We start from the raw sequence: 18,506 nt of genomic DNA on the forward strand, positions 1-18,506 counted from the left end.
ATTCAATTTTTGATAATTTGAAATTTTTTTGGATTATCCTAATTGGTTAGAATCAAAAAGATTTGCATAATTTTGTTTTAATTAAAAAATTTTAAGAGTAATTTTTCTGATTATTCTTCTTACTTTCTTTAGAGTTTTATCAGATTAATTAATTTATATTATAAATGATGTCATATTTTAAAAAGTCAATCAACTATAAATACAAATTAAATGTGAATGATTAAAATATTTTAAAGATATTACTACTATAATCAGAATAAATATAAAAATATTGCAAAAATAATCCAAAGGACTATTTATTTTTTTTATCTCAATAAAGTGTAAGGACAACATTTCAAAAGATCTATTAAAAAAAAAATACTACTAGTAAAATATTTCCACATACAGATGCAAAATATTCAATGCATAACAAATTTGATTGCAAAAATTATACTGGAAACATACATAAATAACAAAATATAACTGGAAATGTAATTCTATGCAGTTTTGTGTTTGTACTTTTAAATTTTTAATATTCCCCAAAACTTTAGCTGCAAAACAATTTAATTATTTGAAAATACTATAATTACATCTTAACAATTTAATATATATATATACCAATTTCAGGTTAAAAAGTCTCAGTTAAATTTTAGCACCATAGAAAAATATGAGAAAGAAATTGCTCAAATACATGAAATTTCTCAAAGTGACAATAAATTCCAGAATATACCTTTTTTTATATAATGCAGAAGTAAATTATTTACAATACCCTTAACCCATTGTAAAAAATTAGCATATTGTATTATAATAGAGAATTATAGAAAATTTCATATATAAAGATGAATACAAGTCTCAGAAAGAGCACAACATAATATGAAATTATACAAAAATCACAGTAATTAAACATAAAATAAACATATGCTTGTAAAAAATTTTCAGAGAAAACTTTGAAATATCCTTCAATATGTAGGAAATCATAGTTTTGAAATTTTATTTTAATTTTGACAGGCACTGTAGCAAAATTGATAGTAAAAATTAGAAAAATTTGTATCTGTTGGTGTCTCTGTCAAGTAAGGAAATTAATATATTGAATTATACAAAAACAGAATGTTTAAATTTTAACTTCACAAAACTTAAAAAATTAATTTGGGTCAATATTTTACTATATAACAGAATTTTGGTCTCTTAAAAAAATGCCATCAAAATATCCATTTCACCTTCTATATTATCATTATTGGACAGAGGCAGGGTATTTTTCAGTCATTTAAAAAAATTTTTAAATTTCTTTTTTATTTTCCTTTGTTTCATCAACTTGTTCTGTGTTTTCTTCCACCCCCCTCTGATTCTGATCTTGACTAGCCTCATCATCTTCTGAATAATCTGTTGGTTCTTCTCCAGGTTTTAAAAGTCGACCAATTAGTGTATATTTATCTGAATTTAAAAAAAATTAGAGTAAATACATTATTAAATCATTGGATATAATAAAATTTGAGATACAAATGCAAAGACTTTCTTTAAAATGTATAATATGGTTGAATATATAATTCCTACAAGAAAATTATTTGCATTTGTATCAATCATTTTTAATATATTATACTTCTAACAGATCTTATAAAATATTAATTTAATTTGATATTTATTCCATAATATAAATGAAAGATCAATTAATTATCAAAGTGAAACAAATGATGTATGATCAAAGTTAAATGAAATACATAAACATATTTAACTTATTCTGGTTTACACTTTTTTACATTGGAAATGTTTCTGTATATCAAGAATGCATCACTACTTTTTAATGCCTTATTTTGTTGGATTTTACATTCAAATTCAAATTTATTAGCATATTTTGGAATTTATCCAGCTACAAGGAAAAACATTAAATTAAATCTCTACAATCAGAAGTTGAACTGAGATAAAATACAGTCTCCCATGATGTTGGAAATTTTCCATAATACTTGTATACATAGTGTTAAATCAATAAGTGTAAACTTGAGGCTTATTTTCTATTTTGCTGCTATGATCCTCTAACAGTTTATCTTTATCCTGCTTCAGCTGCTTTATTTTGTACTTGTTGGAAAAGTTTTCCAAATGATAATATTGCAGTAAACTGAATTCCTATGTATGAAATTTCATCAACTACCTTTAATTTATCATTTAACAGATAAAAACCATAATCCTGATTAGCTATTCTTCCTCCTTTTTGACATATAAGAATATATGTTTTATTTGGATTAATCTTCATTTCCAACTAGAAAAAATATTCCTGTATCTGATTTAGTTTTCTTTGTAAACCAATTTTGGTTGCCGAAATTAACACCATATCACAGGCATATTGAATTAAATGGACTAACTGATTTCTCACTGAAATTCCATCCTCCTAATTAAACTGCTTATCAATGTCATGGATCATGAAGTTAAATAAATAAGATGATAATGGATCATCTTGCAAGAGCCAACCACATATGTTGAAAGGGGGTAAGTATTCTTACCACTTTTAATTGTAAAAAATAGTGACCAGATAGAGATTTAATCGCTTTTATAAATAGTTAATCTGCACCATGTATTTTTAGTTTAGAACAGTTTTTCTATTGATATCAAATTGAAGACCTTTTCCAGATCTAAAAAAGCTGCATAGACTTTGTGCTTTTTTTCTAGAAAGATGGATTTGAATAGTCAATAGCAATACAAACGTTGCAACTTCTGTTCCACTTCTCTTAACAAACAAATTGTGATTTTTATGTCAAAAAATTCTCTGTTGTCCATTGCTCAAATCTATTTGCCAGAACTGATGTAAAAATTTTTCTTAATGTTGACAATATAGCAATGGGTTTGTAGTTACTGAAATTTGACTTCTCATCCCTTTTAAATATCATCTGAAAATATGAAGAACACTATGTTTCAGGGAAATGCCATGTTCATAAATGTAATTAAAGCTGAGCAGCAAAAATTCTGCCACTTCAATTGGTATTCAGTTTAGAAAACTGACTGGAATTAAATCAGCCAACATCAGTCATTTCACTCAGTTTACTAATAATTTTTACTATTTCAGAGGCCCGCATTGATCGATTCACCACTATATATCATTCTATTTTCAGATTTCTATCTTAAAAATAATTAATTATATCCCGGGAAACAATTCACTTTTTTCTCGGAATCCCGGGACAAGCAAAAGACCAGGAAATGAGAAACACTAGTTCCAATGAACCAAGTTTAGTCTTAAAATCATTAATGTCCTGATGTATCAAACTAATTTCTGTTTTAACCTTCAAAATTTGTTCAGTTATAGTTGAATTAGTTTTGTCAACTGTTGTAAGTTGACAAGTCATTGAGCTGTCATCCTTCTCCATCAACTCACGACAATCTACTAATGTAAATTCAAAATTATTTTCCCTTTATTCTTCATATACTTTTTCACTCCTCTCCATATCCATAGAAGTCACAGATTGTTTACAGAGCATAGTTTTCACATTGGCTGATTTAGACACCTTAGTAGGCCTTACTACTTCTGGTTAATGGAGGCTGCCTTCTCTTCAAAGTAGAATGCGATAAAGGACATGGATTTTGTTCAATTCCAGCCATAATAAGTAAAATCCATATTACTATCAGTAAATATGCTTGAAATTGCCACAAAATCATCACTGAATAATCCTTCTTCTTAAGAAAAGCTCACTCAAAATTCATGCCAATACCATTGAATGCCTGAAGTGCCCTGTTGGATTTTATATTATAATTATAATTGATTTCATTTTATTAATCACTAAAATAAATATTTCTACCACTTTCTAATAAATAAATTTAGTTATAAATTATAAAAAATTATCTGACAAACAAAATGAAATTACTATTAGTAGTAACATAAGAAAATTTCTGTATCATTTTTAGCAAATGCAGAAATATTTTCAGTATTAAAAAAATCTTATCTAAATATATTCATTAGAAACTAAATTATCGATGATAGATAACAGACTTATTTTAACTTGAGATAAGATAGTATTGTGTAAACAGGACAACTAACAATAGAAAATTACTTTTTAGAGAGATAATAATATCAGAAATGTTAAATATATATTTTATTTTATGAAAACTACATGACTAAAAATGTATTAAAAAAACCTTAAAGTTTGTGTGATAGGACTATAACAAGAAAAAGGAAGGAAGAAATTAAAGTAATAATTATATAATTAAAAATTATGCATAGTAATACTAGTATAAATGAATAATTGATTATTATTTATTATTCCTCCAATGAAAGAAAACTTTTTCCTTCATTAACAATTAAATTTATAAACTTATGAAGAATGATGATAATGAAAAAATAGAAGAAAAAAGTTATAAAAATACATTGTTAAAGCTAATCACCAACAAAAGAATTAGTTAAAAAAATTATTAAGTTTAGAGCAACCTTAAAGTAACATGTTTTAACAAGTTTAGCATGTATTTTCTTTATTTAGGCCTCTGAAATGATATATAAAAAAATTATTAGATTACATCATCACTACATAATCAATGCACAATAGATAATTTAAAAAAAAAACTCTTTCAAGATAAATGAAAATGTTTGATTCCTCTAAAAAAAGTTTTCCCAATTACAGGTAGCCTTTGCACAATATGGCATTCCTACAACACAGTTTGAGATTGGAGACATCCCTGTACAAAATGTTACAAATTTTCAAGTGCAAACACTCAATTGATATATTTTTATTCAAGTAAGTATGTGTATTGTCTCATATCTTCCCATGGATTTTAGAATATTGAAATTTTCACTGTTGTTTTGTGCCTTTTTCTGGTTTCTTTAATCAGAACAGATTATACAATCTTTTCTCTTGTCCTAGCTTCCTACTTTAGCTTTCCTATAAACCAGATATTGCTTTTGTTGGTGATAGTGCTCTCCCAAACTCTGTTGTTGTGTTTTGTTTTTATAGATTAAAAGTTACTACATAAAATAATTACATTTTTAAAAGATCTCTTAGGCAAATGCAAGTAAATGACTATATCAGATTTTATGAAAAAAAGTAGAGAAAAATCAAGATGTTACTGATACTTTGCCAAAAAGAAAACATCTTTGTTTAATGATGTTTAGCAGTGAAGAAAAAAATTAATACAGTAAACTCCCGATTATCTGTGCATGAATTTAATTTAAAAAAATAATTATATGTGTATGTATTTTTTAAATAGTTGCTCGTTTTCATGTTTACACTTCCTATAAGTGTGCACATGTTTGTATTTAGATGTTTGAAGCAGATGGTGGGGGTATCTGAAGTCAGCTGGACTGGTTTTAGTTAGGCCGCATCTTTTGTGCTGGACGTTTCTTTTCAGAGGAGAAAACGATAGTGAGTACATTTATACAAAGTTTCGTTTAGTTGCATGTTATAATACGTATTACAATTTAGGATTTGATTATAAGTACAGTACGTATGTATAATACATATTATACATAATACAGTGGAACCTCGGTATACATCTGCTTTAGAATACGTCCAATTCGGAATACGTCCTGTTTGGACGAAACAAAATTTGTTCGGTATATGACTTAATTAATTCAATTATACGCGCCATCTATGAACAAGTACTGTAGCACTATCAGTGTACTACACCAGACTAGATGTTTGCGGTGCTACGGTTTATAACTTTGTTAAATTTCTTCAGATTTGAATTTGTAAGTAACATTTTATTTTTTTTATTAATCATGAATTGCAAAAGGGCAACAGAAAAATAATAAAAAATGACTAGAATCACAATGGAACTGAAAAAAGAGATTGTTGAGAAATATGAAGGTGGCACGCATGTTCGAGATTTAACTGTTGTATTCCATATTCCGAGAACGACGATATCGACAATCGTGAAAAATAAAGACATTATTCAATTTGCTAACGTTGTGAAAGGGGTTAAATCAATTTCTAAACAAAGATCGAAGACATCAGATCATGTCGAGAAATTGCTTTTGCTTTGGATAACTGAAAAACAGTGTGCGGCGACAGCGTATCGGAAGAAATTATTTGCGAGAAAGTTAAAAGGATACATGCTGATTGCATGAAAAATCAAGCAGAAACTAGCGAGGAAAGCGAGGTGTTTAAAGCTAGCCATTTTTTTTTTACATGAGAACGGATTAATCATTTTTACATTACTTTTTATGGAAAAGGTTGATTTGTTATACGTCCTATTCGGTATAAGTCCAAACACCAGGAACGGATTAAGGTCGTATACCGAGGTTCCACTGTATTTTTTTCAAATAACTCTCCCACAAATACTTTCAGTATAAAATTACATAAAATAAGATATATTTTTTAAATTTTCGGATAAGTACCCTTAAAATGCCTAATAATCAAAAGAAAGTCGTACTTACTATAAAACAAAAACTAACGTTAATTGAAAAATTTGGAAAAGGTGAATCTACATGTTGTATTTTAGAAATAAATAATTATAGTTCAGATTATCCATGCCACCTCTCCCCACCATTAGCCCGGATAATCAGGAGTTTACTGTATTAACATACAATACTTTTGATTATGATTGTTAATTAAATATTGATTGCTTTAATAAACATATTTCTCTTAATTATGAAAAAGAATAGTTTATTTTTGCTAACTTTTGGAACCTAATCCTATGTTTTGTAGTAGTCCTTTGTTTTGTATAACACAGCACTTTTTCTGAACCTAATTATAGTGTTATACAGGGGATATCTATAATTAGAAACTCTTTAATTCTCTTCTCAAACTAAAATGAGATTAAAACTAATAGATTAACAACAAGGCTAAATGGGAAGGGCTTATCACATCAGAACATGAAAAATGAGATTATTTGGCCAAATACTGAGTATGGTTGAATATACCCAAATATCAAATGATACCGAGTATTAAGTTCAACACTATTTGCAGAATTCAATGTACTGTTATAATGACATTTCTTCAGTTTTTTTTGTAACAATATCTAAAGTAAAGTTTATCTTCAATAAATAAATACAAGGGGTGTTTAAAAAGTATCGGACCTTTGGTCGGCAAAAATACATTTATTGATTTTGAGGTACAAAACCCTAATCCCCTTCAAAGTAGTCTCCTTGGTAATGTATACACTTCTCCCAGCACTCCTGCCATTGCTGGAAACACTGCTGGAACGCATCTTTAGGAATGGCCATCAGCCGGTCCGTCGCATTCCGCACGATGTCTTCTCTTGACTAAAATCGGGTTCCTTTTAGCGGCATTTTCTGCTTGGAAAATAGCCAAAAGTCACATTGAGCCATGTCAGGAGAGTATGGAGCGTGACGAACCACAGGAATGTTGTGTTTGGCGACGAAAGTCCAAATCAGATGCGCAGAATGGGTGGGTGCATTATCATGATGGAGCTGCCAAGTTTTGGATGACCACAGATCTGGTTGTTTGCATTGCACAGCATCACAAAGATGATGAAGAACCTCCTGTTAGTACTCCTTTGCGATGGTTTGGCCTTGTGGTGCGTACTCAGGATACACCACCCCACGGGAGTCGAAAAAACCTGTCAACATGACCTTGACATTGCTGCAGACCTGCCATGCTTTTTTTGGCCTCAAGGATCGCTCCCGAAAGCCTGCTGAATCTTGCGAATGGTTTCCGCTTGGGTATTGCCAAGCTTTTGGCAAAATTTGATGCAATATCGCTGCTCATGTTGTTCAGTCATTTTTCAACTTAGTGGAATCCGACAAGAGCTCGTTACGTGTCCTCACTCATAGGCCGACTGCCAGCAACTGATGCTTCCTGCAGGAGGGAAAAAATTCAGGACTGTGCATGACTGTCCCCCCCACAACTCCACCAAAACAGACCTCCCGTGCATCATTGGTTTAAATTTCATCATTCATTGGGAAAAATAAAGGTCCGATACTTTTTGAACACCCCTCGTACATGCACTGTACTTAGAAGTATTTCTGTGTACTTTAAACTGGTAGTTTTATTTTTCTTGTAAACTAGATGATTAATTAAGGTACTCCTAATCAACACTGTCTAGAGAGATATCTAGCATCCAAATGCAATCAAATTTGGTGTAGTGACATTTCAGGACACAGAAAACATTTCTGTAAAAAATAATTAATACCAAACTTGCCACTTTGGATATTGCAAGCAAGAAAAAAAGCAATTTCATTTCTGAGGACATTCAATGTTACCAGTAGAGTATTGTTCACCCACATGCAAGCCCTATTTTTTGCATGCTTACAAATTAGTGCAAAAAACAACCTCTCGCACAACTCCTGGGAAGACAGATCAACACAAAAAAATCTTTTTTTAATATCCCAGTATGAACAAATTTAAACAAAACAAACGTTTTCGACCATAAACTTGGTCATCATCAGGTTAATGGCCAGTATAAATTTGAATTTATGGTTGAAAATGTTCATTTTGTTTAAATTTGTTCATACTGGGATATTAAAAAAAGTTTTTTTTTTTTTTGTGTTGATTTAGTGCAAAAAATCACAAATTTCTATTTTTTGATCACTATCAAAAACCCTTTCAGTTTGGATGATATGAACGTCTGGCAATGCTGTTATATACTAGTCTGTATAAGTTTATTCCTCATTGAACAAGATCACCACCAGAGCAACTTCACACAAATTTGATCATGCAATACTTTAAATCCACATAAATACATAATGTCAGTGTTAATACATGAAGCATTGGAGCTTGCAGTTTTACCTTTTCAGCATAACATTTCATTCCAAGTTTTTGTCATTTCATAATTCAAATCAGGCACTTAATTAATTGTGTCTTTTGGTGCCCCTTGATGACAGCACTTGTACGTGAATGTTGTCTTGATCAAAAAGGTGCCAAAGCATGAAAAGTAAAACAGCATATTGGATGGCAAATTATTACAATGAGCAATGAAAAGACTTGTTTCTGATATAAATGTGTATTTTCTACTCTTTTGCTATTTCTCACAATTTTCTGCTTTGTAATGCAATTAGTGATGTAGCATTGAATTGGATTAGCATTCACATTTTCTATTCATGTTATTCATGTATGCAGTTTGACCTTTTGTACTAAATTGGTCATATGATTTCCCAGATTACATCTGGTTATAATAATAAAAGTATGACTCACCAACAGTTCTCTGCATTCCAACTCAACCTAATATTTGATCTTTTTTAAACATCGTACGGAGAACACATGTGCATACCATATTCAAAATCCATACCACTCAATTTATATTTGAATGTCAATGGCCAGCCTGTTTTGAATTAAGGAGACCTGAAGAAGTGCCCAGAAGGGATAATGAAAATGTTTGTCACTTAACTGTTATTCACACCGATTAATTAGTTGGTGAGTAGTACGTTTTATATACATCCCAGTGTTGTGCAGTTAAATGGCTACAATAGTGCTACAAATTATTAAGTAATTTGGCCTAGAGGTAGGCCTTTTGATAAATTTAATTATCATAATTAAATAAACATTTAATAATTAATTTAGAAGGTTCTGAAAGAAAAGAATCAGCCTGAAGCAAGGATTTGAACCTGCAACTCCCACTTCCCATGCAGACACATTGCCAGTTACACTACCCAGACCTGTCCAAACTTTGCTTCCAGAATTATTAATTTAGATATAATCACACTAGTTACTCACTAATCCAATATAATCTGACACTCATTTGGCATTAAACTAAAAATCAGGTTATTAGATGTTTATATTTAAACTGGTCATGCTCTACAACTCTGTAATTGACTTTTTCTGTATTGTGCATTGTTTTCAAGATAAAACTTCTGAACTTTACTGCTATGCACTGCAAGTGGTCTTGTATAGTAATAGTAAAGTGACTATGCACTACAGGATATCACATTCATAACTGTAGCTATCTGCATTCATCAGTCCATATAACTGATGAGTGCAGAACCTTGTATAATATCAAACCAGATAGCACATTGTATAATATCAAAAAGTAATACAAAAAAAATTAAGCTAATAGAGAAGTTGCAGCTGATGTTTTCAATGTGAAAACGTGTACGTCGGACGTTCAGCACTGCCTTCCTGTAAGCCTAGAAATTTGACAATGGCATTTGGAACGTCAGTGGAATCATGCTCGACGTTCCAAATGCCATTGTCAAATTTGTAGGCTTACAGGAAGGTGATGCTGAATGTCCGATGTACACGTTTTCACATTGAAAATGTTGGCCGCAACCTCTCTAATATATATAGAAATGCCATGGAACATATAAATGAAACATGGAATTATATAAATTATGAACAAGCAACCTTTCAGCAGTTAAAATTTTATATACTAATATTTGCAATTTGCAATGTTATGTAATCTAGAAATTAAATTTCACATTAGTCCAATCTTTAGAACCTAAAGATGGCTGTTTGGATGATCAAAAACATTTGTTCAACTATAAAATTTTAACTGCCCAAAAAATCACTCTTTCTAATTTTTTAGTGAAACAGTTGTTTATTACTTCTAAGCTATTATCTAAAATTGTTTTAGATACCTGTAAACTGCATTTCCCATTCTCTCACACTTTCCATTTCCATTGTATTTAGGTCTGAAAGATCATCATATTCATCTTTGATTGTGTCTATAGAAAATAGAGCAAGACCACGAGAAGCGTCATGACCAGCAAAAGCTTCATATGGACCACCTAATTAATATACAGAATAATTAGAATAATTTTAAAATAAAATAAATTTGATATTTTAAGCTTTATACTTTTTGATATATAGTGAAATTCCATTAACTTGGCATCCAGTATGCCGACAAATCCAATAAGCCAGCATGCTGAGCATGTCACAGTGGGTTATTGGTGCATTAAGCCAGAAATCCTGGGGTTACTGGCATGCCAGTTAAACTGCAACTAAAAAATTAAAATTCACACCACCATTCACAACTGGATAAACTTGATAAAAAAGTCACCAAAACAAAATATCCAGCAGAAAAAAGGAAGAATAGAGCTAATATTTTTGCCCGTATTGAATGGACATCATCAGGCTAAATGATCCGATAGCTGTTGAAACAATGAGGGATTGCCACACATATGAAAAGGGAAGGTGACTTAAAAAAAGAGAGAGGGGAGGAGAGAGGATGATAAGTTTACAATTTGTAGAATGACTTCTATGCCAAGGGAAGGAAGCAGTCCAATAAGGTGGCATATTTGATCAACTGGCACCAAATCAGTCCTGACAATGCTGGATTAACAGAATTTCACCAAATAATTTTCTAACATCAAATAAGTTATAATTTCTATAACCCACAAAATAAAAGTTAAAAGCTAAAATTTATATTATAAAAGATGTTTATCTGAAAAGTTAGTTCTATACAGAAAAATATAGTAATTATTGGTATATTAAACAATTGAACAATGTATTATACTGAATATAATTATAAATAATAATCTGTACCATGGTCAAAGGCATAGCTTTTTTGTAGCTATATGCCTTGATCGTGGTCTGATATAGTACTAGGCACCAAAATCAATCAAGTAGGACATAATTTGCCAACAGCAATAATAATAATAATAATCACCAACATATCCAGGATTTTGAGAATATGGGTGCCGCTCAAGTCAGATTTGGAGGGATCAAGGCACATGCCCTATATTGTATGTATATTATATTGATACTATATGTATATTATAGGCATTTTTTGAAGAATGTCACTTAATTACCTTAGAATTATTTTAGTTGCCTAATCTTATCTAATTAAAATCATATAATATGCATTATTATACTTATTTTTATTTTAAAGTAACAAAATTGATTGCTTTGGCATCAAGGGATATTACAGCATCAAAAGCACCCTTATGCACCCTACATCCTTAATAACAATAATAATCTGAACTTTGATATTTTCTGAAAATTAAATTTATGAAATGATTATAAAAGCTTACCTCTTAAGACAAATTGCTTTGGTTCTAATCATTTTAAGTAGCCATATTATAGCCCGTTATTCAGGCGATCGTTTGGAAGATTATAAAAGCATTATTGTATAAAAATTAGTGAAAAATTCTAACTAATGTATACAATACATTAAAATAAGAAATAATAAACAATTAATCATATAATGATAAACACATAAATACTATTTTTTTCACAAAAACAATTCGATATTTCTGATTATTATTATTAATACTAATACATATTGCAATATCCTGTAATTTAGTCATGTTTTATTATTAAAAATACAATATTTTTGAACATTTATTTTTACACACAGTTTATAAAAAATGTCTGTCTACATCAAGTAACTGCATTTACACACACTATATACTATATATATTGTATAGTATATAGTGTATGTAAATGCATTTACTATATTATAGTCAAACTCCATCAATACAAAGTTAAAGGGACTTAAAACTTGGTACTTTAACAATGTTTGTATTAAGCAAACTTTACAAAAGAAAGCAACAGTCACAACATCAAATAGCAAAAGCCAAATTTTTGCAGTTATTTCACTTTCTCTTATCTTGTTTGACTGTTTTAAAAATAAACAAAAATTTATCAGGTTTGGCCATCTCATTGTGGACTTAGCTAAACCAGAATGGGCCTGGAAAAAGCCCCTCTTAGTACCCAGAGGGACGAAAGAGTGAACAAAAAATTTTTGGTTTCTAATGTGCATGTCAATTGTCTTAAGTAATNAAGAGCCAACCACATATGTTGAAAGGGGGTAAGTATTCTTACCACTTTTAATTGTAAAAAATAGTGACCAGATAGAGATTTAATCGCTTTTATAAATAGTTAATCTGCACCATGTATTTTTAGTTTAGAACAGTTTTTCTATTGATATCAAATTGAAGACCTTTTCCAGATCTAAAAAAGCTGCATAGACTTTGTGCTTTTTTTCTAGAAAGATGGATTTGAATAGTCAATAGCAATACAAAAGTTGCAACTTCTGTTCCACTTCTCTTAACAAACAAATTGTGATTTTTATGTCAAAAAATTCTCTGTTGTCCATTGCTCAAATCTATTTGCCAGAACTGATGTAAAAATTTTTCTTAATGTTGACAATATAGCAATGGGTTTGTAGTTACTGAAATTTGACTTCTCATCCCTTTTAAATATCATCTGAAAATATGAAGAACACTATGTTTCAGGGAAATGCCATGTTCATAAATGTAATTAAAGCTGAGCAGCAAAAATTCTGCCACTTCAATTGGTATTCAGTTTAGAAAACTGACTGGAATTAAATCAGCCAACATCAGTCATTTCACTCAGTTTACTAATAATTTTTACTATTTCAGAGGCCCGCATTGATCGATTCACCACTATATATCATTCTATTTTCAGATTTCTATCTTAAAAATAATTAATTATATCCCGGGAAACAATTCACTTTTTTCTCGGAATCCCGGGACAAGCAAAAGACCAGGAAATGAGAAACACTAGTTCCAATGAACCAAGTTTAGTCTTAAAATCATTAATGTCCTGATGTATCAAACTAATTTCTGTTTTAACCTTCAAAATTTGTTCAGTTATAGTTGAATTAGTTTTGTCAACTGTTGTAAGTTGACAAGTCATTGAGCTGTCATCCTTCTCCATCAACTCACGACAATCTACTAATGTAAATTCAAAATTATTTTCCCTTTATTCTTCATATACTTTTTCACTCCTCTCCATATCCATAGAAGTCACAGATTGTTTACAGAGCATAGTTTTCACATTGGCTGATTTAGACACCTTAGTAGGCCTTACTACTTCTGGTTAATGGAGGCTGCCTTCTCTTCAAAGTAGAATGCGATAAAGGACATGGATTTTGTTCAATTCCAGCCATAATAAGTAAAATCCATATTACTATCAGTAAATATGCTTGAAATTGCCACAAAATCATCACTGAATAATCCTTCTTCTTAAGAAAAGCTCACTCAAAATTCATGCCAATACCATTGAATGCCTGAAGTGCCCTGTTGGATTTTATATTATAATTATAATTGATTTCATTTTATTAATCACTAAAATAAATATTTCTACCACTTTCTAATAAATNGTGCACGCCTTGCATGCCCGCTTACGGCGGGCCTGGTGCAAACTTACCACATCTAAAATAAGAGGAGTAAATTTACTGTTTTTATTCACTGTATGGACATGGCTAAAGATTGCACTTAAATATAGAAGATGGATTATGAATGAAGTCTCCATTAATCTTTTCCATTTTTATTATTATTCATGTTTATATAGTATTTTTTCCATTTGTTTTGCACAGAGTCAGGTATCCCTTCCAAGAATCCTGAAGTAAATTTGGCAAAGGATTTGGTTTTCACAAAAAGATCAAACTTTACATAGTGTATTAAAAACAGTTTAGTTTTTGTTTTCATGGTTTATTTTTATTTCAGCCTGTGCCTGGAAAACTAAGAAAATCCAGAAATCTGGATCAATTCCCATGCTTGCCAGATATTTGGTCCAGTACTATATTAAAATTTTATACTAGCAATAAAATATAGTTTTTGTTGAAACTTTAATTGATTTCTCATATTACAATGTTCATTGATAATCAAAGTGTCCACTAAACTCCAAAAAATTTCCTAAGAAAATTTGTGTTTTTCCTGTTCATTTTTAACACTTCATAAGATACTTTACAATTTTTATAATTCATACTTCCATTATAAAATAAACAATGCTAAAACAATCCATTTCAGTTTTAATTTCTGTAAAATCATCAACAAAAAACCAACCAATGACAGCATGTATGTCTTTGTTGAGCATAGTTTAAAAATATGTGGCAGAAAGGATACTAGTATAGAATTTTCCAGCTGGAAAATACTGTCTGTTCTTGATTTAATGGACATTTAAAAATATCTCATATAAAAAATGTAAACAGACACAAAATTAATAATGAAAACCATTCCAAATATCTATCAATAATTGTCATAAAAGCTCTTAGTATGTGATCATCTACCACTAAAATAGTCTATCTGATTATGGATACCTCAAATGCTGTATATTACGAAAATCTCAGATAAAGCATAATTTTTGAAAAGTCATAAATGAAGCGTGCAATACCATAACGTTGTAAATACCATTTTTTCTAAATACATTTTATTGAAAAACTGAATTCTAAATGCAATGTTTTCTGACAAAAAAAATATTGTGGCGATATTGGCAGTTTAAGTGGCTGTATTTTGAAGATGAATTTATGTAAAAATATAACATTTAAAGTACCAGAGTGCAAATCATGTGACTTTTGGCACAAAACATTGTGGCTTATATTTACATAATTTTGATATTCCAGAGAATTTATAACCCAGTGAGTTTTTACCATTTTATTGTAAAATTGAAATGAATTCATTCATTAGAAAAAATGTTTTTTACCTCTCCTGAATAGTTTCTTTTTTGGCATTTAGAATATTATGGCACTGCATGCTTCAAATAATAATCAATGTAATGAGCTATTATTTATTGTGACATTGTCACAATGCTAGGCTGCAATTTTATGCCACAATGCTCTCAAGTTTAGTAGTGTCTTGCCCCTGTACATCACATTTTTCCTGTTAACAATAGAGTCATACCAATCATCTATTTAACTCATTTAGGAGCAAACTTTTGAACTGAAATAATGTAACTTCCAGTCCAAACTGGAGGTTTTTATACAGTTAATCTGGATTCCTGCTGCTAAACATTTCCAAATCGGATCTCGACTTTCATCTATCTCACTCTGTTTGAGATTAGGGAAAAATAGACAGACAGATGGATGCCAGTGGGAATTTATACATTTACAATTTTTGAAAATTACAGCCCAAATAAAGTTGTGATAACAAATATATTAATTTTTTTATGTCCCAAAAATAACTAAAAACTGTTTAAATAAAAATTATATGAATTTTGTAAATAATTATGATTTCTTACTGTTTTTTTATTAGAAAAAGAATGTGCAAGGTGATTTTTAATCATGCAAAACTTTAAACTTTAACAACTTTTCAACTGAATGAGAAAGAAATAAAATTCAAAAGTACTACAGTCAACCCCCTACAACACTGTTGATTATTCTGTTTTATATGAATTCCATGTTGTACGAGTCACTTAGATTTTACAAATACGCATGCCAGGCTGTGAACAGCTCACGTATTTGTAAAATCTAAGTGACTCGTAAAACATGGAATTCATATAAAACAGAATAATCAACAGTGTTATAGGGGGGGTTGACTGTATATAATACAACATTTACATTTTTAATGTCAATGATGATTGAATAATGTTAACGGTCATTTTCAAAATAGTGGCGTACACTTTAGAACAATGTGTTTATTGTAAAGAATTATCATCAAAATTCTAATTCTCTAATTGGTGTGCTAGCAAAGTTACTGGACCATTCTTCTTCAAAAAGAACATTACTTTTGCTGCAAATGTTGACTTATTGTAAAAGAAGTTTTATCTCAAAATGCTTGTTGAGCATAAAAATTGATGAGCTTCTGGTTTATACAAGATGGGGCAAGGCCACATCACACAAAGCAAGGTGTTCAAAAGCCTTTACAGCATATTTGAGAAGTGTGTAATTGGATTAGATTTTGAAAAATATGCTGGTGGTAGTGTGACGTGGCTGCCTTATAGCACCATAAAAAGAAATCACATGGGTTTATTTTAAAGATAGAGTATATCACAATTCTCTTACAACTATTAAAGAGTTGATAGACACAATAAAAAAAGAAATAATAGTGATTCCAAGAAGACCTTTATTACTGTTATTAAATATTTCAAAAATCAGTTAAAAACTATTATTGTAAGTAAAGACAGTTGTTTTGAAAACCCAATTCATTAAAAAGCAATAAATTCTGTATAATATGCTTTTTGAATTTTCTTTTTATCTCATATAGTTGAAAAGTTATAGCTCATATTTTAAATGGTCTTGACTTTAGCAACAAATTTAATTTAAATTATAGTAAAAAGAATTAAAGTTAAAACTAAGAATCATTATGAAAAAAACTGAAGGGATTTATATCAAGGAAATAAAGATGTTTAAAAAAATTCACATCAAATAATTTTAGGAGCCAAAAGTGATCAAAATTCAAATGCCCTGCATTTAATTAAGTGTTTAACTAAGTGCATTTAACTAACTGTAAAAGAAAATCATTTTTCAAAATGTAAAAAAGAACAATAATGATGATTATGATCAACAGTATTTAAACATTTATTATCTACAATATAGAAAACAAAAAAGGAGACAAAGATTGGATCATTACCCTATAAATGAGAATAAATTAATAAATTATAAGGAGACACAAGAGTACAATGTAATGTAATGCTCATTGATTTATACAACTGCTTAGCAGGAAATAGGAAACTAAGCTGTGATTTAAAGAAAGAAAATAAGGAACTGAATTCATAGCAGAAAAAGAAAATATTATGATTGGTTTCAAAAGTTCTTTAACTCTTGGATTAATTAAACCAGTTGAAAATATTGAATTAAAAACATCAGTCAATTCAAAAATTATTTAAGGAATTTAAATATATTCATAAGTATTGGATGTTTGCCATACATTTATAAAATACAAATTGATAAAACCCACCAAGTTCAACTAATAAAATTCCAGTGCACTGATAGAAAAATTTAAGAATGAATTAAAATAGAAGCTTTAAATATCATTGCACCAATAGAGGAACACAAAGAATGGATATATTTTTTTACAATAATAAAAAGTAAATGGGTAGATAACAAGTCTACAGAACTTAATAAGGCAATCAAAACTATTTTCAAATATCTACATTAGATGAAATATTGCCTAGAATAAGTGGGGAACTCTTGATACTTATACCAAATGTAGCATGCTAATGATTTCTTCTAGCATGCAACCTAGGGCTTACTTTAAAAAAGAAATATCCAACATTTTTATTGAGTTATATATTTTAACTTAATAGAATGATTTTATTGAGTAGAACAATACTAAACAAAAATGCAATAAAGAAACAAGTGCAATCAACTGTTTTAGCAATAATAATAAATAAGAAAATGAAACTAACATCCTATTTCCAAGACATCTATCCCTACAATATACAAACTTACAAGTTTTATCCCATTCAAGTTGCATCATTTGCCAGGCAACAAAACATGAAATTATTTCTTTACCATCATTATATATATATATATTTTTTGTTTCATAACACATTTATCAAGTTTCTAAAACTTGTATATATGTGGATTTTGGTTTAATTAAATCAGTAATCATTAAAATAGGGATCAGAAGTATTTATTATTAATTAATATGTTTAATTTATCAGACACAGTAGAACCTCGATTATCCGCCCCCCGATCAACCGACCCCTCGGTTAACCGACCGTCCTAGTCGGTAAATTTCAAATGTCCGCTAGTGATGTGGCGCTACAATATTTGGCTATGTCTCGGCTACTTTAATATTATTTTTACGTGTTTTAGCTGGCAACACTCATTCGACCATGAAAGGGAGTCAATATTTAAACGAGGCTTAATTTTCTAATTTTTAACGATACAATAGCGACGATTATTATTTTAAAAAATTTTTGTTAGGCTTAACATCGATGAAAATTCAACGCAAAATAGGTTAATAGCGATATACTAATATACTAATTACATGGGATATAATAATATACTACACTAATAATGGATTTTTT

At 29.7% G+C, this 18,506-nt stretch overlaps 1 protein-coding gene across 1 annotated transcript in view; it reads right to left on the reverse strand.

Annotated features, from left to right (window-relative positions):
* Positions 1-201: 201 nt before the first annotated feature.
* LOC111614939 (membrane-associated progesterone receptor component 1-like) overlaps positions 202-18,506 on the reverse strand; it is a 40,066-nt gene continuing 21,761 nt past the window's right edge. The window contains exons 2-3 of the mRNA XM_023356315.1: positions 10,424-10,573; positions 202-1,410 (exon numbers count right to left, since the gene is read on the reverse strand). Of these exons, the coding sequence (XP_023212083.1) occupies positions 1,256-1,410; positions 10,424-10,573 (305 nt within the window). The 3' untranslated portion in view covers positions 202-1,255. The remainder of the gene's footprint in view (positions 1,411-10,423; positions 10,574-18,506) is intronic.

The sequence above is a fragment of the Centruroides sculpturatus genome, unplaced genomic scaffold, assembly GCF_000671375.1.
Source record: "Centruroides sculpturatus isolate CEXI.00-Female unplaced genomic scaffold, Cexi_2.0 scaffold81, whole genome shotgun sequence".
Taxonomy (NCBI): Eukaryota; Metazoa; Arthropoda; class Arachnida; order Scorpiones; family Buthidae; genus Centruroides; species Centruroides sculpturatus.